This window comes from Amblyraja radiata, chromosome 12 (assembly GCF_010909765.2).
Source record: "Amblyraja radiata isolate CabotCenter1 chromosome 12, sAmbRad1.1.pri, whole genome shotgun sequence".
NCBI classification, from domain to species: domain Eukaryota; kingdom Metazoa; phylum Chordata; class Chondrichthyes; order Rajiformes; family Rajidae; genus Amblyraja; species Amblyraja radiata.
Genome location: NC_045967.1, coordinates 59,867,516 through 59,889,366, shown reverse-complemented (window position 1 = coordinate 59,889,366; position 21,851 = coordinate 59,867,516). Strand labels below are relative to the sequence as shown.

Genomic DNA, 21,851 nt, shown 5'->3' with positions numbered 1-21,851 from the left:
CTACCTGCTCCAGAGTCTTGGGGAAACATCTGCCCCTCTGTACAGTCACACCTGGTGCTAGTCCATTGGATCAAACATCTGTCCGTAGTCACACAAGGGATCATCCTTGGGGTGAAACATCTGTGCAGCCATAAATCTCACTCCCGAGGAATCACAAGTGAAACAGAGTAATAGAATCATACAGCACGGAAACAGGCCCTTTGGCCCAACTGGTCCATGCTGACCATGCTGTCCCAATCCCTCACATCCGTTCCTACCTGTCTACCTGTCCAGGTGTCCTGTGAACATCTGTGTCATCTGCACAAAAACACCAGGTCATTCATTCATCAGATCTTCCTGCAGGCATCATTCCTGTCCCGATTTGTCAGTCAGCTTCTCATCTGACCAACGGCTCCTGACAATGGCACTTGTAGCAAGGTGTTGGATCTCACACCTACCTCAGCTCCTCCCCAGCCCCACCCTCTCTACACGTCTATGGTGATTGGGACTGTGAGCTGTCGGGGACAGGGTGCGGTGGTGGGGATGATGCGGAGGGGGATGTCCACGGTCAGAGAGAAGCTGCTTTACTTACGTGTCTCCGTGTTCTTGTGTCCTTGTCCATGCTCCTCTGTGCTCTCGCTCTTGAAGACGGGTGGGTTGGCGTTGGGCGGGCAGCAGCCGTGCGTCACTTGGCTCTGCTTGTTCTGTTCATCAACCACTGGAAGAGAAGGTGAATGTTGACTGCAGTCGGGGAAGACCATAACGTCATCGACCAGGGTAGATCTCCAATGCCTCTTTGCGTGCTGGTCCTTAGTGGATCCACTATAATCATGCTGCTCTTCTAAAACCTGGAAAACTCTAAAACTCTTCTGAAATACAGCACGGAAACAGGCCCTTCCACCCACTGAGTCCATGCTGACCAGCGATCCCTGCAAACTAACCCCAACCTACATACATTAAGGAAAATTTACAATTTTACCAAGCCAATTAGCCTACAAAGCTGTATGAGCTGGGAGCTTGGGAGGTAACCGGGGCACCAGGAGAAAACCCACGCTGGTCACGTACGTTCTCCCCGTGACTGCGTGGATTTCTTCGGTAGCTCTGGTTTCCTCCCACACTCCAAAGATGTGCAGGTTTGGAGGTCAATTGACTTCTGTGAATTGTTAATTGCCCCTTGAGTGTAGGATAGAGCTAACGTACGGGGTAATCATTGGTTAGTGGGCCAAAGGGCCTGATTCCATGTTGTTTTTATGCAATAATAAAAAGTCTATAATAAAATTATAGACTTTAAGTCTATCAAGTAAATAGAAACATTGAAAATAGGTGCAGGAGTAGGCCATTCGGCCCTTCGAGCCATTCAATATGATCATGACTTGTCATCCAAAATCAGTACCCCGTTCCTGCTTTCTCCCCATATCTCTTGATTCCATTAGCCCCAAGAGCTAAATCTAACTCTCTCTTGAAAACATCCAGTGAAGTGGCCTCCACTGCCTTCTGTGGCAGAGAAATACCAGATCTACTCTGCCCTAATGCTGCCCTTCCCCTCGCCCCTGTCTGCCCCTAGTCCAATCACAGGTGCAAGGCGCTGACCATCAGAGTGAGCACCTGGACTGAGATCTCACTGTGTTACCTTTCTCTGCTTGCTTGATGATCTGCCTCAGAGCTTTCTTCAAACTGTTGGCTCGCAACATGAGCTCTTCCTTCGACTTGAAACCTTTGGGAGCAGAGTTAGCATCTGACCTGCTGTCTTGTTTGCCTCCGGTTTCAGCAGCTTTGCTCTCACCCTGGCCGGCCGAGCATGGAGGAGAGGTTCCCACGGGGATAATCAGTGCCTGAGATTCGTCACTCAGAGCCTTGACCAACGAGTCCAGTTTCCGGGTCAACATTTCACACTGCAAGAGAGAAGCATGTTCTCATCACCTCAGCCAGTGGGGATTCCCAACCTCCCCCTTACACTAGTCAACACCCAGCACTACAGAGTATTGATGGGAGTATGGGTCAGGGGCTAGGCTCAGGTAGACGGGAGGCTGCTCTCATCCCCGTGACCAAGTGACCCACCTTGTTTGTCATTGAGTCTGCCTCTTCCTTATTCTCTTCAACCTGTTTGTAGGCTTTGCCAACCTCAGCCGTGAAGTTGCTGACTGTTTGACACAGGAACCTGTGCATCGGCAGAAGGTAAACGTTATTGCAGAAGGCAGGAGAATTCCAGGAGCACATGCAGGGTAAAACAAAGAGAGGAGTAGTGAGGAGATTCACAGTGATGGAGTTTCACAGTGGTGAAGAGTGAAGGTCAAGTACATGTAGACAGCGCCATCTGTGGGCATGCTTTGCTACTGCAGGGGGCGTAGACGCAAGGAATTGCAGATAGTTGTTAACAAAAAAAGTGCTGGAGTAACTCAGCAGGTCAGGCAGCATCTTTGGAGAACATGGATAGGTGATGTTTCAGGTCAGGACCCTTCTTTGTAGAGGAGGACAGAGCTCCCTGTACGAGATTGATCCCTGGGATGGCGTATGAGGAAAGATTGAAAAGACTTGGCTTGTATTCATTGGAGTTTAGAAGGATGAGGGGGCTCTTATAGAAACATATACAATTATAAAAGGACTGGACAAGCTAGATGCACGAAAAATGTTCCCAATGTTGGGCGAGTCCAGAACCAGGGGCCACAGTCTTAGAATAAAGGGGAGGTCATTTAAGACTGAGGTGAGAAAAAAAACTTTCAGTCCAGAGAAGTCCAGAACAAAGGGTCACAGTTTAAGGATAAGGGGGAATCTTTTAGGACCGAGATGAGGAAAACATTTTTCACACAGAGAGTGGTGAATCTCTGGAATTCTCTGCCACAGAAGGTAGTTGAGGCCAGTTCATTGGCTGTATTTAAGAGGGAGTTAGATGTGGCCCTTGTGACTAAAGGGATCAGTGGGTATGGAGAGAAGGCAGGTGCAGGATACTGAGTTGGATGATCAGCCATGATCATATTGAATGGCGGTGCAGGCTCGAAGGGCCGAATGGCCTACTCCTGCACCTATTTTCTTTGTTTCTATGTTTCACCCAAAGAGTTGTGAATTTGTGGAATTCCATGCCACAGAGGACAGTGGAGGCCAAGTTACTGGATGGATTTAAGAGAGAGTTAGATAGAGCTCTAGGGGCTAGTGGAGTCAAGGGATATGGGGAGAAGGCAGGCACGGGTTATTGATTGGGGACGATCAGCCATGATCACAATGAATGCTGGTGCTGGCTTGAAGGGCCGAATGGCCTCCTCTTGCACCTATTTTCTATGTTTCTATGTACCTGGGGCCAACAAGTGAGGAGGACATAGTTCTTTCTATATGATCCCAGCAAGTGAGGTGAAAGTCACCAACAACCATCAGAGAGACGTACCTGGCCGAGGAGATGACGTCAGCGTGCTGGTCAGATTTGAGGACATTTGTTAAGTGATAGACAACCAAGTTGGCGTACTGAGATATGGGAACCTGGGGAAAGAGGGCGACTATGGTAAGGATGATCAGTCAGGCAGCGCACTAACGTCATAGATCTGGGCTGGTGGGAGACTGTGGGAGATGGGCTGTGTGTCCTAGTGTGGCATCAACCTGTACCCATCTAACTCACCGCACGCTGAACTTTGAACCTCTCCCCGCATCTCAGCCACCACCCACTTGCTCAAATAGACTGAACCTATGAGTGACCGGTAAAAGTAACATAACGTCACACATCCCAAAGATGTGTGGGTGGGTGGGTCGGCTCATTGACTGCTATTTATCACTGTGTGTGGATGAGGGGTAGAATCTGGTGCTAATGTGGGGGAACTCAAATAAAAGTGTAGATGGGTGGTTGATGCTCAGCATGGATTTGATGGGCCGAACGGCCTGTCTCCTTGCAGAAAGATTGCTCACACATGAAGTTTAGGTTTTATTTTAGTTTAGAGATACAGTGTGGAAACAAGCCCTTCGGCCCACCGAGTCTGGGCTATCCAGTGATCACCCCGTATGCTAGCACTATCTTACTGACTAGGGACAATTTACAATTTTACCGTTCAATTCACCTACAAACCTGTACACTTGGAGTGTGGGAGGAAACCTACACAGGTCACAGAGAGAATGTACAAACTCTGGACAGATGGCAACTGTAGTCAGGATTGAACCCGGGTCTCTGGCGCTGTGAGGCAGCAACTCCACTGCCTGTGTGAATACAATTGCCAGCTACCTGTGTAAAGGCACAGTGCAACAGTTCCCGACCTGCTCAAAGGAAGGCCCTGACCAAAACCTCCCTTCACCTCCCAGCTCTGATGTGAGTCACATCAACATCGTTACTCAATGCGGGGGGTCCCGCGCACATACCTGGGAGTTGTGGCTCTCGTCCTCGGTCACCATGGGAAAAGGATGCTTGGTTGCTGCCTCGTATGTCAGCACGCTCCACCTGTGGGCACAGACCACAACACAGCCAGTCAATACGAAGGGGACGGGGGGGGAGGGGGCAGAAGGAGGAGACGGAGGTTGGCGGGCTGGGATGGGGGAGTGGAACCAAAATATCCTATGTACCATTCAGGGTGCAAGGCCAAATGCCATCCTCCCTGGAGTGATCTGTCTGTACAACACCAGGGCCCCTCATTGGACAAGAGGACATGTGGTGCTGTGGAACTAAGGGTCCCATTCCACAGTAGAGTTCCCAATGGGGGAATTGCACCATCTGCAGTGCATGAGGGATTTGATCCAGAGAAGGATGGGTTGAATGGCATTCCCACTGACCATGGAGGGGAACGTTTAATGTGACGGCCAAACAATCAGATGCTGCCTGACCCGCTGAGTTACTCCAGCACTCTGTGAAACGTCACCTATCCATGTTCTCCACAGATGCTGCCTGACCCACTGAGTTACTCCAGCACTCTGTAAAACGTCACCTATCCATGTTCTCCACAGATGCTGCCTGACCCGCTGAGTTACTTCAGCACTCTGTGAAACGTCACCTATCCATGTTCTCCACAGATGCTGCCTGACCCGCTGAGTTACTTCAGCACTCTGTGAAACGTCACCTATCCATGTTCTCCACAGATGCTGCCTGACCCGCTGAGTTACTCCAGCACTCTGTGAAACGTCACCTATCCATGTTCTCCAGAGATGCTGCCTGACCCACTGAGTTACTCCAGCACTCTGTGAAACGTCACCTATCCATGTTCTCCACAGATGCTGCCTGGCCTGCTGAGTTACTCCAGCACTGTGTAGTTTTTCGTAAACCAGCACCTGCAGTTTCTAGTTTTGACTCCATGAAAGCCCTTGTCTGTCAGTGTGAACTATAGGGTCAACAACAGTCTGCTGTTGAGAATTAACTCTGAGACAGGGAATAATTACAGGGCAGTGGGATAGGATAACTGGAGGACTTTTCTTCAGAACCATCTCAGAGAGCCCCACTGAATGAGGAAATGCCCCATGTAAAGGGGTGACAATTGTGGACCTGAAATATGGTTTTGCCAACTAGCGGTCCTGACCTCCCATCTATCTCATTGGAGATCTTTGGTCTATCTTTAATCGGACTTTACAGGACTTTGTCTTGCACTAAACATCTATACCCTTTATTCTGTATCTGTACACTTTGGATGGCTCGATTAGAAACATAGAGAATAGGTGCAGGAGGAGGCCATTCGGTCCTTCGAGCCAGCATCGCCATTCATTGTGATCATTCAATTCAATTCAATTCAATTCAACTTTAATGTCATTGCACAAATACTAAGTATGGGTACAACGAAATGCAGTTTAGCGTCAGTCCGTAGTAGCAGTGCATATAGAACTTAAAAAAAAGAAGATACAGAATAATCAAAAATACAGAATAATTAAACAATGGGGACGGAGGGACCGGAGGAATCTATCGGCGGGACTCCGAGTTCAGCAATGTGATGGTATAATTGTAGAAGCTGTTCCTCATCCTACTGGTACGAGACCTGAGGCTCCTGTACCGCCTCCCTGATGGGAGGGCAAACAGTCCATGGTTAGGGTGGGAGAGGTCTTTAATGATCTTCCCAGCCCGTCTCAGACACCGTTTTCGGTGGAGGGCATCCATGGCAGGGAGCGGGGCACCGATGATGTGCTGCGCGGTTTTCACCACCCGTTGTAGTGCCTTTCTGTCCGCAACAGTGCAGCTGCTGTACCATACCGTGAAGCAGGTGGTCAGGATGCTCTCGATGGTACAGCGGTAGAAGTTGGTCAGTATCTGGGGGGACAGGTGGGCTTTCTTGAGCCTCCTCAGGAAGTAAAGGCGCTGCTGTGCCTTTTTGATCAGCTTGGAGATGTTGAGGGACCAGGACAAATCCTCCGAGATATGTACCCCGAGGAATTTGTAGCTGGAGACGCCCTCCACCTCAGTCCCGTTTATATGGATGGGGGTATGACTGCCTCCTCTGACCTTCCTGAAGTCGACAATAATTTCCTTCGTCTTCTTGGAGTTGAGGACGAGGTTATTGTTGGCACACCAGGTTGTCAGGTGCTGGACCTCCTCTCTGTAGGCTGAATCATCGTTGTCACTGACCAGTCCTACCACCGTGGTGTCGTCAGCAAACTTAATGATGGCGTTGGATCCGTACTTAGGGATGCAGCCGTGGGTGAAGAGGGAGTAGAGGAGAGGGCTGAGCACACAGCCCTGTGGCACGCCGGTGTTCAGTGTTATAGTGGAGGAGGTGAGGTTGTTGACCCTAACAGACTGTGGTCTGTTGGTGAGGAAATCCAGTGTCCAGTTGCAGAGGGAGGTGGAGATGCCTAGCCCGCTGAGTTTTGTGATCAAGCTGGCGGGGATGACAGTGTTAAAGGCAGAGCTGAAATCAATGAACAGCAACCTGATGTAGGAGTTGTTGTTGTCCAGGTGGGTCAGGGCAGAGTGTAGGGCCGCCGATATGGCGTCCTCTGTAGACCTGTTGGCCCGGTAGGCAAACTGATGGGGGTCCAGTGTGGGGGGGAGGCTGGCTTTGAGGTGAGCCAAGATCAGCCGCTCAAAGCACTTAGCAATGACAGGGGTGAGTGCCACTGGGCGGAAATCGTTGAGACTCCCTGTGGCTGACTGTTTGGGCACTGGCACGATGGTTGATGTCTTGAGGCAAAAAGGGACAACACCCTGGGCCAGTGAGAGATTGAAAATGTCGGTGAAGACTGGGGATAGTTGTCCAGCACATGCCCTAAGCACCCGGCCAGGGATGCCATCGGGGCCGGCAGCTTTGCGCTCATTCTCCTTGCTCAGTGCATCTTGTACAGCAGAGGTGGAGAGACTGAGGGGTTGTTCATTCGGGGGTGGAGCAACTTTGATGGCTGGGGTTTTGTTGTCCTGGTCAAAGCGAGCATAGAAATGGTTTAGCTCGTCAGGAAGGGTGGCGTTGTCTGGGGGAGGGGTGTTAACTTTCTGGTAATCGGCAAGGGATTTGATTCCTTGCCACATGCGCCTGGGGTCAGAGTTGTTTTGGAAGTGCTCCTCAATCCGCCGTGATTGAGTTTAGCATTCCTAATTCCCATTTTCAGATTGGCCCATGGCTGATCATCCCCTATCAATAACCCGTGCCTGCCTTCTCCCCATATCCCTTGACTCCACTAGCCCCTAGAGCTCTATCTAACTCTCTCTTAAACCAATCCAGTGACTTGGCCTCCACTGCCCTCTGTGGCATGGAATTCCACAAATTCACAACTCTTTGGGTGAAAAAGTTTTTTCTCACCTCAGTCTTAAATGGCCTCCCCTTTATTCTAAGACTGTGGCCCCTGGTTCTGGACTCGCCCAACATTGGGAACATTTTTCCTGCATCTAGCTTGTCCAGTCCTTTTATAATTTTATATGTTTCTATAAGAGCCCCCTCATCCTTCTAAACTCCAACATTGTAATCTTTCACTGACTGGATAGCACGCGACAAAAAGCTTTTCACTGTACCTCGGGACAGGTGACAATGGCAGTAGACAGCATGCTGATTGGTTGCATCGTGGCTTGGTTCGGCAACTTGAACGTCCAGGAGCGGAAAAGACTGCATGACAATAAACTACCTTGAATCCTTGAAAAAGTTGTGACCACTGCCCAGTCCATCACTGGCTCTGACCTCCCCACCATCAAAGGGATTTATCGCAGTCGCTGCCTCAAAAAAGCTGCCAACATCATCAAAGACCCACACCATCCTGGCCACACACTCATCTCTCCACTGCCTTCGGGAAGAAGATACAGGAGCTTGAAAACTGTAACGTCCATGTTCAGGACTAGCCTCTTCCCTGCAACCATCAGACTATTAAACACGACAACAAATAAGCTCTGTACTACACAGACTATTATTATTATTGCATAAGGAAAAACTGCAGATGCTGGAAAAATCGAAGGTAGACAAAAATGCTGGAGAAACTCAGCAGGTGAGGCAGCATCTATGGAGTGAAGGAAATAGGTGATGTTTCGGGTCGAGACCCTTCTTCAGACTCAATTATTATTATTGCACTATATTAGTTTATTATTGAGTATGTGTGCATGTGTATATACACACACTGAACTGTTTGTATCTCCAGTTATGTACTATGTTTACATATTCCGTTATGCTGCAGCAAGTAAGAATTTCATTGTCCTATCTGGGACATATGACAATAAAACACTCTTGACTTGATAAACTAAACTAAAATATGATCTGCTTTGCTTTTCACAGAGGCTGTCAGACCTACTGATTGTTCCCAACATTTTCTATTTTGAGGTCAGATTTGCGCCCACTGCATTTTATTTTTGGTTTTCATTTACTGTGTAAAATGGTGACAATCGCTCCGAGCTGTGAACTGGGAACAAGGACTGGATCTGATGCTGCCACTGCTGGCAGTACCACCATGGTCCAGGAGAGGGGGCACTCTTCCACGCTAGGGACCTCATCCCACTGATTAGTTTAGTTTAGAGATACAGCACAGAAACAGGCCCTTCGGCCCATCGAATCTGCGCCGACCAGCGATCCCCGCACACTAATACTATCCTACACACTAGGGAAAATTTACAATTTTTCCCATAGCCAATTAACCTACAAGCCTGAAATAGACACAAAATGCTGGAGTAACTCAGCGGACACAGGCAGCATCTCTGGATAGAAGGAATGGGCGACGTTTCAATAGACATTAGACAATAGGTGCAGGAGTAGGCCATTCGGCCCTTCGAGCCAGCACCGCCATTTAATGTGATCATGGCTGAACATCTCCAATCAGTACCCCGGTCCTGCCTTCTCCCCATATCCCCTGATTCCGCTATCTTTAAGAGCCCTATCTAACTCTCTCTTGAAAGTATCCAGAGAACCGGCCTCCACCGCCCCCTGAGGCAGAGAATTCCACAGACTCACAACTCCCTGTGAGAAAAAGTGTTTCCTCATCTCCGTTCTAAATGGCCGACCCCTTATTTTTAAACTGTTGGCCCTGGTTCTGGACTCCCCAACATCGGGAACATGTTTCCTGCCTCTAGCCTGTCCAAACCCTTAAAAATCTTATATGTTTCAATGAGATCCCCTCTCATCCTTCTAAGCTCCAGAGTGTACAAGCCCAGTTGCTCCATTCTCTCGGGTCGAGACCCTGAAGAAGGTTTCAACCCGAAATGTCACCCATTCCTTCGCTCCAGAGATGCTGCCTCGTTCCGCTGAGTTACTCCAGTTTTTTGTGTCTATCTTCTGTTTAAACCAGCATATGCAGTTCTTTCTTACATATTTAACCTACAAACCTGTACCTCTTTGGAGTGTGGGAGGAAACCGAAGCACCCGGGGAAAACCCATGAGGTCGCAGGGAGAACGTACAAACTCCGTACAGACAGCACCCGTAGTCAGGCTGAAACCTGGGTTGCTGTCGCTGTGAGGCAGTAACTCTACCACTGCACCACCATGCTGCTCAAGGAACTGTACACTACTATTATGCCATAAGATCAGGTTTGCAGCAGACTGTAGACTATTATAGATTGGTGTTAGGATCTGGGTGCATAGTGGGTGGCCACATTGCTACTGGGTCCAGCTTTGTGCTTATCCCCATGTTTTTGGGTGAGGACTGCAGTTGAACATTCAGAAAGGGTGGGACAGTAAAGTTGGACGGGCCTTTCATAGAGTGGCCTTCCTAGTGCTGGGGCCTGCATTAAAGATCTCTTCAAATTCTCGAAAACTTTCTAAGCTTCTTCAGACAAAAAAAATTGTGCTGCCCAACAGTTTTGACTCTCTCACCTGAGCAGACGTTGACAGATCTCTGCTCCAAATAGGTGCTTTTGAAGAATCAAGGCCAACTGCAGACTGGCTCCCAGGAGAAGTTATATTTGGCTACAGAAATTAGGACGCTCTGTTACTGTTGTACAAGACACTGGTGGGGCTACACCTGAGTACTGTGTTTAGTTTTGGTCTGCCTGCTACAGGTAGGATGCCATTAAAGTTGAAAGTGTGCAGTGAAGATGTTGCCAGGACTCACGAGCCTGAGCTACAGGGAGAGGTTGGGTCAGGCTTGGACCTTGGGGCTCATGTTGTCAACCTCCCTGAGGTGAGCCCTGTCAACTGGTGGGAGTGGGAAGGAGGGGGGGTGGTGGGGTTGGGGTTGGGGGTTGGGGTGGGGGTGGGGGTAGTGCCTCACCTGTCCAGCATCTTGGTGGCCGCTCTCTCCAGCTTGGCCACCACCTGCAGCAACTGGAGGTCATCATCACACAGGCCGCCCCAGCCCAGCACCCGCGCCAGGTCATTCCCCGTGCCCAGTGGCAGCACCCCCAGCTTGCACTGTGGACAGAGAGGCAGACGTTAGTGGGCAGTGGTGACCGGTGGACTGTGGACTGGCCCAGCATTGCGGTAAATGGCCGCAGAGAGTCGCCCAACACCTCTCCCCCCAGTGACCGACTCCCTCTCCATCCTCCACACCACCCACTCCCTATCTCCATACCACCCCCCCTCTATCTCCACACCACCCCCCCCCTCTATCTCCACACCACCCCCCCTCTATCTCCACACCAACCCCCCTCAATCTCCACACCAGCCCCCCTCAATCTCCACACCAGCCCCTCTTGAGGTGAGGTTTTCTGACCCACACTCCCACTGACCGCTGGCACTGACCTGTTTGTGCAGACTGAGCTTGTCCGTCTCCGACAAGACCCACCCCACGCTGCCGTCTCCCCCGCACACCAGAATACGGAACGTGGCAAACTTCTGGAAGAGCCGGAGGCTGCAAGGGAACACGTCACTGTCAGAGAGGATGTACAGAGTGAGTAATGTCCTGCTGCAGGAACGAAACGGTGGGAGACCAGCGCTGTTGGGAGTGGCGACGTGAGTGAGGCCAGCGCTGTTGGGTGAACAGTTGGGAGGCATCAGTGGTTTCAGCAGGGCAACACTGAGGTGGTGCATAATGGTCACAGAAGGTCACATAATGGGGAATACGCCCCAATCTCCATTTACGGGGAAAGTGTGGAGAGAGTGTCCAGCTTTAAGTTTCTGGGCACTCACATTTCAGAGGACCTCACATGGTCCACCAACACCGCTGTGCTGGTCAAGAAGGCACAGCAACGACTGTTCTTCCTGAGGACATTAAAAAAGACTGGTCTGCCCCAACAGCTGCTGACAACCTTCTACCGCTGCACCACAGAGAGCATATTAACGTATGGCATCTCTGGTATCTATGCTGCACGGAGGCGGAGAGGAGAGCTCTTCAGCGCGTCGTCCACAGAGCGCAGAGGATTATTGGGACAGAGCTACCAGCCTTGGAGGGCATCTACCACACACGGTGCCTCAGGAAGGCCGTCAGCATCCATAAAGACTCCTCACACCCTTGTAATGGACTGTTCGAACTACTTCCCTCCGGCAGACGTTACAAGGCCTTCTACGCCCGAACCTCCAGACTCAGGAACAGCTTCATCCCCAGAGCTGTGTGTGCCTGTGTGTGAGTATGTGCCTGTGTGTGTGTGTGTGTGTGTGTGTGTGTGTGCGTGTGTGAGTATGTGTGTGCCTATGTGCGTGTGCGTGCCTGTGTGCGTGTGTGCCTGTGTGTGTGTGCCTGTGTGTGTGTCCATCTGTGTGAGTGTGAGTGTGTGTGTGTGTGTGTGTGTGTGTGTGTGTGTGCGTGCGTGTTTGTGTCCATCTGTGTGAGTGTGAGTGTGTGTGTGCGTGTGTGTGTGCGTGTGTGTGTGTCCGTCTGTGTGAGTATGTGTGTGTGTGTGTGTGTAAGTACGTGTGCGTGTGTGTAAGTATGGGTGTGTGTGTGCGTGTGCGTGTGCATGTGTGCGTGTGCGTGTGTGCGTGTCTGTCTGTGTGAGTATGTGTGTGTGAGTGTGCGTGTGCGTGTGTGATTTACACGTTCTTGCTTCCAGCCTGGGTTTCCCCAGCTGCTCTGATTTCCTCCCACACCCATCAATAATTGTCCGTTGTAAGCTGCCTCTGGCTGTAGGTGAGGGGTGGAATCTGAGTTTAGAGTTGGAGAGATGGTGGGGAGAATAAAACAGAGTGAGTGTAAGTGGATGGTTTACGGTTGACGGAGGCAATTGGTTGAAGGGTTCTGTTCTGGGTCGTGCTCTGTGGGTGCGGCATTGTTTCATTATTCATCCTGGCCAACATTCCTCCCTAGATCAACGTGTGCAGGAAGGAACTGCAGATGCTGCTTTACACCAAAGATAGATACAAAATACTGGAGTAACTCAGCGGGACAGGCAGCATCTCTGGAGAGAAGGAAGGGTGACGTTTTGGGTCGAGCCCCCTTTTCTACCTGTTGAGTTACCCCAGCATTTCATGTCTATGACCAGAAACAGGTTAACTTGTCCATGGAACACTAACAGTCAACTGGTTGCAAGTGGCTGATCTTTATCTCAGCGTTATGACACAGAGTGCTTGCTTGGCTTGTCTACAGCATGTTCTCTCTGCAGGTCAAGGCTGGCGGTGATGGATGGACCTACCCAAGGTGTGGTCCGCCAATCATCAGGTCAAACACCTGGGCTGGGTTCAGCAACTGCTTGAACTTCCTGAGGAACTTCACCCCCTGGTTGTCACCGCTCTTGGAGTTGACCAGGACAAGGAGAGGGCTGGTGCAGGACGCTGTGTTGGTGGCCTTCCAGAACCCTGGGCAGAAACAGGACACAAGGTGCGGCAACATTAACCCGTCTCCCACACGTCACAGCCGCTCTGTAGTTGTAGCTTCAGCAGAGCAGCCTCCAGTTCAGTTTAGTTTATTGTCACGTGTACCGAGGTACAGTGAAAAGCTTCTGTTGCGTACTATCCAGTCGGTGGAAGGACAACACATGATCACAATCGAGCCATTCACAGTGTACAGATACATGATAACGGATTACATTGTTTCATATAATGTAATGCAAATGTCTTAACATTCTCATCGCTGAGAATACATTGTATACCTTGTGTTAATATTGATGCCAATGGTCACAATATCGTCATGTAATGAGCTGACTAACATTTGTCTGGTTTAGTACTGCAGAAAGGAAAGAGCAATAAATATAAAAGTTGCGTCTTTAACAACGGTGCATCCTGTGACATGTCCTTGAAACGTTACTGCACTGGCCCCTGCTGCATTGCTGCCTTCATCAGGAACGGTCTGTTGACAGCTCCACCTGTAGTTGTTCACGGCACCAGTAACACACACGTTCAGTACCACTGTCACCATGCAGACGGAGTGATGCAAGCCCCCTGATACGAGCACGCTGGCCCAGGGTGACCCCGTGTCCAGTAACTCACCGTCCGAGTCCACGCTGTTCAGGGCGATTGGAGGGATGATGGAGAGCTGGCACTGCCCCAGTGGGCACTTCCTGTCAAGGGTGTCTTTACACACGTTGTGGACCTGGAATGGCAGGAGCACATGTTGTCAGCTGCTGCTGCTGGTGATCAGTGGAACGACAATGCATGCCATTCACATGCCGTGCCACAGGCCACTCTGACCAGTGTTTGACCAGTCATAACCCCCACAAGAATGTATCCAGCATCACTCAATACAACACGGAATGAGTCCTCCCTCAGTGTCTGATCAAGAAAACTCACTCAACAGCCAAACGATGGAAAAGATGCAGAGTGCTGGAGTAACTCAGCGGGTCAGGCAGCATCTGTGGAGAACATGGATAGGTGACGTTTCACAGAGTGCTGGAGTAACTCAGCGGGTCAGGCAGCATCTGTGGAGAACATGTACCTCAAACCTCACATGAAAAGGGACAGAAGTGTTTCTGGGGAGAATTCTGAAGTTCCGCGTTAAAACAAAGGATCATGCAGCCAAAATAAATACCATGTGATGGAATAGTTCGGTGGGTCAGGCAGCATCTCTGGAAGACATAGACTGGTGATGTTTAGGGTCAGACTCATGCTGTGAGCTGGCCATAATTGAACCATGTTCTCAGTATTTGGTGAGACCATTAGGAAAGACCAATCACTACCTTATTAGGAGAATAAAATGGATCAGATTGACTGAGCCAGCATTTGCTCACTGTCCACTAATGGTCACAAAGCACAGGAGTAACTCAGCGGGTCAGGCAGCATCTGTGGAGAACATGGATAGGTGACGTTTCACAGAGTGCTGGAGTAACTCAGCGGGTCAGGCAGCATCTGTGGAGAACATGGATAGGTGACGTTTCGCCACTCTTCTTCAGACTGATAGAGTGGGGGGAGGGGGGGGAGCTTAATAGATGTGGGTGTGAGACAATGCTGGATGGAAAGAATGGAAGGATTTTCGACAGGAACGGAGGAAGAGAGAGCATGAGCAAAGTTCATAGTGCTGCACATAAACCACAGGGGGAGCACTGGATCAGTGGTGAGCTTCAGGGAGAGTTCAAGAGGCTTTTAACTTCTGTGGAGGGAAATTAGTGAAATGAGTTTCAGTTTAGTTTATTGTCACGTGTACCGAGGTTTTGTTGCGTGCTATCCAGTCAGCAGAAAGACTATACGTAATTACAATTGAGCCTTCCACATGTACAGACACATGATGAAGGGAATAACGTTTAGTGCAAGATCAAGCCCAGTAATGTCCAATTAAAGATAGTGAGGTAGATATTTGCTCAGGAAGGTGCAGTCTTGCAGGGATGCTTCTTGAAAAGCTGCAGAGCAGTGACAGCGGGGTCTTTAACTCTCCCAATACACATGATAAAGGAAGATCTCTGGGGGAAGATGTCACCTGGAGGTGTTGGACCTCAGAAGGGCCACAACGTGGATCTGTGTATTGGGAATTGTGGGAGATGGAGAACTGGGCAATGAGGGAGTGGAACTGGGGTTGGAGGCAGAATCGAGGTCAGCGGGAATGGGAGGAGGAAAAGGGAAAGGTGGATTAGAGTCCAGGGTTTTCCGTAAAGCCGGGAGTGGTGGGAGTGGAGTAGACAATAGGCAATAGACAATAGGTGCAGGAGTGGGCCATTCAGCCCTTCAAGTCAGCACTGAGACTGATGCGGCCAGGGAAGTGGTTGGTGAGACCCAGATTTCGCCTGAGGAAGTGACAAAGGTCTCACCCCAACACGTTGACCTTCCCTCTACCCCCACAGGTGATGCCTGACCCACCAAGTTTCTCCAGCATTTTGTTGTTGGCGTTAACCAATGATGCAGGAGCTCAGTGAGATAAATTGTTCCTTTAATGTCAAGATCAATTCTCTTCACATCACACTAACTCTCAGATTTAAATACAACGATTAGCATGACTAAAGTCGCCCACCCCATAAGTGCGCTGAGGAGGAGTAGAGACTTACAATGGCTTTGCACCAGAGACACCTCCAGTCCTGCAGCCTCCGCACACTGCCACATGCTTTGTCACAAAGCCCACATTTAGCACTGACTGGCAGGTTCCCCTCCAGCCACTGGTGAGGCATGGCCACCTGCAACAGAGCAGAGATTGTATGAGAGCATGATACATGCATGGAGGATAGAGGCATAGAATCATTGATATATATAACAATAGAGAGGTAGTGTGATACGTCTTCACATCAATGTGCATTTAAAGAAGAAAAATAGACATAGAATGATCGGATCACCCAGCACAGAAACAGGCCCTTCAGCCCAGTAGTCCATCCTGATCATCAGGTATTCACTAATCCAATCTTATTCTCCCCATATTCCCATCACCTCTCCCAGATTCCACTGCTCTCCCATCCATGAGGGGCAACTTACAATGGGCACTCGACCTACTAAAGCCCATGTCTTTGGGACACGAGTAGAAACCAGGGCACTCAGGAGGAAACCCACGCAGTCATGGGGTGAACCTGCAAACTCATAGACATAGAAAATAGAAAATAGGTGCAAGAGGAGGCCATTCGGCCCTTCGAGCCAGAACCGCCATTCATTGTGATCATGGCTGATCATCCCCGTATCAATAACTCCATACAGACAGCACCCAAGGTCAGGATTGTGGTTAAATTGGTGAGCCGAAGATTGGGGGGATGAGGAAGGAATCTTCGGGTTAGGGGCAGAAAGGGAAGACGAGAGCAGGAATAGATGTAATGTGGAGTTGTCCAGTGTGGGAAGGAGACCCTGTGTGGGGAGTGGCATGTGTTGTGTATCTTGTAGTTGAACATTTAATATACGGTTTAAAGCAAGGCATGTATATTTAACAAATTGCCTCCCTCTCTTGTCCTCTTTATGTGCCCCATATTTAAAGCCCCTCTGATGGGGAAAGACCAGCAACGGTCAGTGACTTACCCCTTCTTCATCCTCAATAATGTCACTTCCCACAGACGCCAGTGTGGTCCACTTGCAGTTGTTGACAGCCCGGACAGCACATCGTTTGTGAGCTTTAAATTTGCAAACTGTCAATCAAAAGAGAAGTTCGTAAGTGATAGGAGCAGAATAAGGCCATTCGGCCCATCGAGTCTACTTCACCATTCGGTCACGGCTGATCTATCTTTTCCTCTCAACCCCATTCTCCTGCCTTCTCCCCATAACCCCTGGCACCCCTGCTAATGAAGAATCTGTCAATCTCCGCATTAAAAATATCCATTGACTTGGCCTCCACAGCATCTGTGGCAAAGAATTCCACAGATTCACCACCCTGTGAAATTCCTCCTCATCTCCCTTCTAAAGGTACGTCCTTTTATACTGAGGCTGTGCCCTCTGGTCCTGGACTCTCCCACTGGTGGAAACATCCACTGATAAGAGGCGTGTGTGAATACGGCATGCACAGCCCTGAATCTGAGACTCATCAGGTCACCTGCCCCATATTTCCCATCAAGGCGGTCCAGCCAGGATACAAGATCCCAGGATTCCTGTACACCTGGAGCACCATTATGTTTGAGAGAGTATTTACATTTGTACTGAGGTATAGTGAAAACCTTTTGTTTCCATGCTATCCAGTCAAAAAGACTATTCAAGCTGTCCACAGTTTACAATTACAGGATGACAGGTACAACATTTGGTGCAAGATAAAGTTCGATAAAGACTAGTTAAATATATGTTTGCAGATGTTAGTTTATACTGAAGATAGACACAAAATGCTGGAGTAACACAGCGGGTCAGGCAGCATCTGTGGAGAACATGGATAGGTGACGTTTTGGGTCGAGACCCTTCTTCCGACTTGGCTGACTTCATTCTGAAGACTGGTCTCGACCCGAAATGTCACCCACTCTTTTTCACCAGAGATGCTGCCCGACCCACTGAGTTACTCTAGTATTTTGTGTCAATCTCCAATTAAATATAGTCCAAAGGTCTCCAATGAGGTCAGGACGACACTCGAGCTGGTGAGGGGACGGTTCAGTTGCCTGATAACAGCCGGAAGAAGCTGTTTGTTGACAGTGTCTTGGGGTCACTAGATTTATTTTAATGAGTGGCTCGTCAATACAGGATGCATCTACATGTGTCGTCTGATCCAACTCTGGACGTTCCCAGCTCCTCCTGCCCAGCCTCTGGTGTTGGATCACTCGACACGATTCATCCCAGCGACAGTGTCTAGAGATGGCTCTACACAATCACTGCCAGCCACAGTGGACCTGTGTTTGATCACTCTACACAACTCCCAGCAGCAGTGTGTGGGGTGGGGGGGGGGGGGGAATCACCACCCACCTTCACAGGAGAGGCCGTGGGAGGTCATCCCTGGCAGAGCCTCGCGGCAGACGTTACAGAAGGTGGGACGGGCGTGCGACGTGGCGTACCAGTTGTGCATCCCCGAGAAATGCTCCATGTTCAGCTGGCTCGTCTGTGGAAGACGCAACAGTTTGAGTACGTGAGGTAACGACACCATTGAAGGATGAGACATGGGTCAAGGGGCGGGTGGGTCAGTGCGAGGGCACTGGGAGAGGGAGCAGGTCCATCACACGGCAACACATCCTGGAAAACATGAATACATGTATGTGTCTGCCACACATGCACATTCACACACATGCAGCCACACATCTGCACAAATGTACATGTATGTTTGCACATTCACATGCAAGCATGCACCTGCATGCAGACATGCATGCATATATACTCACACACCAAAGGAAACAAACACACATGCACACACAGCCACAAACACACATGCACATATACTCATGCACACGTCTGATCATGCACCATCCGCTTTCACACACACGGACACAGAAATTTGCATGCATGCACACGCCCACAAACACAAACACATGTGCACACATGCTCATACATAAACCCACACACACACGCAGAAACAAACAAATGCGCACGCATTCACGTGCATACAAACACACACACACACCCCCCCACATATATACACACACACACACACACACACACACACCCCCCCCACATACATACATACACACACACACACACCCCCCCCCACATATACACACACACACACACAGCCATGCACAGGTGCACACACACATTCACACCCACACACACCCACCCATACACATATACACACACACACACACACACACACACACACAATCTGAAAACGGACTGATCTGTTTCCCTACCTCACAGTTCTCTATTTTCTGGACAGATTTCAGCGCAGTTATCCAAGTTTCCATCTCATTTCTATTCTCCGCACACAGGATTAGTTTCCTGAACGGGGTTATCACCTGAGAATAAACCACAGGTTTGAGGTGAGGAGTAAGAGCTTTAGAGTGGATACAAAGCACAGGTTTCTCATCCAGAGGCTGGTTACAGTTGTGGAGGCAAAGACTCTCAACATCTAAGTGGTGACTGCAGGAGCGTTTACATCCCTGAAGCATGCATTAGGTTTGGTTTTATTGGGCAGTGGGTAGTGTCGCCAACTGTCCCGTATTAGCCGGGACATCCCGTATATTGGGCTAAATTGGTTTGTCCTGTACGGGACCGCCCTTGTCCCGTATGTGACTGCTACCACTCGGGTCGAGGGGACTGTCAGGTCAGAGAGCCACGTCCAGCCTCACCTCACCCGTCCCGACGTAGTGCAGCCTATGGAGTGCAGCAGCAGCACCTCGCCCGTGGCCCCGTCGGTCAGTCGGCCCGGCCAGCTGTCCGACCTTTGGACCTTTGCTTACCGCCGACACCACCACCCCTCCTTCTCACGGCCGATCACCGGTTCATGAGTTGGACGGGGCGCCGGACTTTGTGAGCGACGTCGCGCGGCCCGGGCCAAAACTGCTCAGCTGGCCCGCCGGCTGGGCTTTGTGTGCAGTCCAGCACCCGGGGCAACTCATCACTCATTCACCCAGCCACGGCCCAGTCAGTCAATGAATTGCCGTCGGGAATTTGTCCCGTATTTTGACCGTTTGTCCTTTATTCAGGAGTGAGAAAGTTGACGACTGCAGCAGTGGGACTAGGGTTAGGTTTAGGCCTAATGCTAATGCATGCAGTTGGATACTTGATGGTCAGCATGGTCAGGACGGGCCAAAGGGCCTGGCTCTATGCTGTATAACTCAACAACTCTTTAAAGAACCTCCTCCAGCTAGAGAGGGTCCCGTTCCACACAGCAGGTGTGTTAGCCTCTCTCTCCTCAACTGCAAGGCCTATGTTCTGGCATCTCACTGTGAGGTTTCAGACAGGCACATGGAAGTGGGGGGAATGGAGGGATATGGATCATGTACAGGTAGATATGACCAGTTTAACTTGGCATCCATCATGTTCAATATTGTGGCCAAAGCACCCGTTCCCATACTGTGCAGTGCTGGAAACAAACATAGACAATAGGTACAGTAGTAGGCCATTCGGCCCTTCGATCCAGCACCGCCATTCAATATGATCATGGCTGATCATCCAAAATCAGTACCCAGTTCCTGCTTTTTACCCATATCCCTTGATTCCGTTTGCCCTAAGAGCTCTATCTAACTCTCTCTTGAAAACATCCAGTGAACTGGCCTCCACTGCCTTCTGTTGCAGAGAATTCCACAGATTCACAACTCTCTGGGTGAATTTTTTTTCCTCATCTCAGTCTTAAATGGCCAACTCCTTATTCTTAAACTGTGACCCCTGTTTCTGGACTCCCCCAACATCGGGAATGTTTTTCCTGCATCTAGCCTGCCCAATCCTTTAAGAATTTTATATGTTTCTATAAGATAACCTCTCATCCTTCTGGATTCCAGTGAATACAAGTCCAGTTGACGCATTCTTTCATCAAATGTCATCTATGTTCTATGTTCTAAGAGTGGTCTGCTTGTCGAAGGGACAGGCAAGTGTGGTATTTGATCAGACGGCACAGAAGCTGGCCCTTCGGCCCACCAAGTCCATGTTGACCATTACCCACCCATTTACACTGATCCCACACTAATCCTGTTTTTTTCTCCCTACTTTGCCAACAACTCCCCCCCCCCCCCCCCCCCCCCCCCCAACCCCCCCATCAAACATTCTACCACTCACCCACATGCAAAGGGTAATTGTGAGTGGCCAATTAACCCAGCGACCCACATGTCTTTGGGATGTGGGAGGAATCAGGAGCACCCGGACATACACAGGTGTCCAACACACAGACATTCTCGTTCTTCGGAGGTCAAAACACACTTGTTTTCTCTCTTTCTAATGAATGGTCATTGACTGGAAACATTAACTCTGTTTCTGTCTCCACAGATGCTGCCTGACCGACTGAATATTGCAGTATCTGCTAAACCCCATCGTCCTGGCCAGTCTCCCTACCACAAATACATTGCCATGTTGCAGCGGGCACACAAAGGAAGGGTCAGGCAACAATCATCACCAACTTACAGTGAAACTGTTGTTGATGTTTTTCGTGCTGGTCTCAGCTACACTCGCATTGGACAGATACACCTCGTCGAATATCAGGGACTGGAATGGCAGAAACAAACTACAGTCAGAATACAGGCTGAAGCAATAACAGGAATCATAGCACAGGATGATTTAGTCCGCAGGTTGAACTAGGAGCAGGAATCAGGAGAAATCCAGTGGGTAAGCTGCCAAAGGAACAGGAAACAAGGTGTAGGTGAATCAGGGTACAGGTGAATCAGGGGACAGGTGAATTAGGGGACAGGTGAATCAGGCAACAGACAACTCTGGGGGCAAGTGAATCAGGATACAGGTGAATTAGGGACAGGTGAATCAGGGGACAGGTGAATTACAGTAAAGGTGATTCACAGCAAAGGTGATTCAGGGTACAGGTGAATCAAGCAACAGACAACTCTGAGGGCAAGTGAATCAGGGTACAGGTGAATCAGGGTACAGATGATTCAGGGTACAGATGATTCAGGGTACAGATGATTCAGGGTACAGGTGACTCAGGGTACAGGTGACTCAGGGTACAGGTGACTCAGGGTACAGGTGACTCAGGGTACAGGTGACTCAGGGTACAGGTGACTCAGGGGACAGGTGACTCAGGGTACAGGTTAACGCATGGACAGGAATCAAAGTCCAGGTTGAATGAGGAACAGGTCAGCAAGTAACAAGATGTGTAAGGACCAGAAACCGAGTCTAGACAGTAATGCTGGAGAAGCTGCAATAAGGAGCTGTTGTGTGTCTTGTACACAGGGTAATCCAAAACCCCAGAGTGCTCGAGATGGAATATTTAGAATGTGGTGGGGCAGATGGAGTGGTTTATTTCACTCCTGT

General features: G+C 49.8%; 1 protein-coding gene across 1 annotated transcript; it reads right to left on the bottom strand.

The window, feature by feature from the left end:
- Positions 1-473: 473 nt before the first annotated feature.
- On the bottom strand, positions 474-21,074 carry LOC116979264 (diacylglycerol kinase delta-like). Its single transcript, XM_033030877.1, has 14 exons — positions 20,994-21,074; positions 18,788-18,892; positions 17,913-18,045; positions 16,557-16,663; positions 15,611-15,736; positions 13,629-13,731; positions 12,836-12,998; positions 11,010-11,118; positions 10,540-10,679; positions 4,312-4,390; positions 3,356-3,447; positions 2,038-2,137; positions 1,610-1,871; positions 474-697 (listed from the first exon to the last, which is right to left on the bottom strand). Exons 2-14 carry the CDS (start codon positions 18,839-18,841, stop codon positions 564-566), a joined length of 1,602 nt encoding a protein of 533 aa, XP_032886768.1. The 5' UTR covers positions 18,842-18,892; positions 20,994-21,074; the 3' UTR covers positions 474-563.
- Positions 21,075-21,851: the final 777 nt, after the last annotated feature.

Excerpts from the sequence above, each read along its gene's own strand:
- LOC116979264 (XM_033030877.1), bottom strand. The coding sequence starts at position 18,841 with ATGGAAACTTGGATAACTGCGCTGAAATCTGTCCAGAAAATAGAGAAC. Across the intron at positions 10,680-11,009 it reads AGCTCAGTCTGCACAAACAG|TGCAAGCTGGGGGTGCTGCC; the intron begins GTCAGTGCCAGC and ends CTCTGTCCACAG. Across the intron at positions 698-1,609 it reads CATCAAGCAAGCAGAGAAAG|TGGTTGATGAACAGAACAAG; the intron begins GTAACACAGTGA and ends CTTCTCTTCCAG.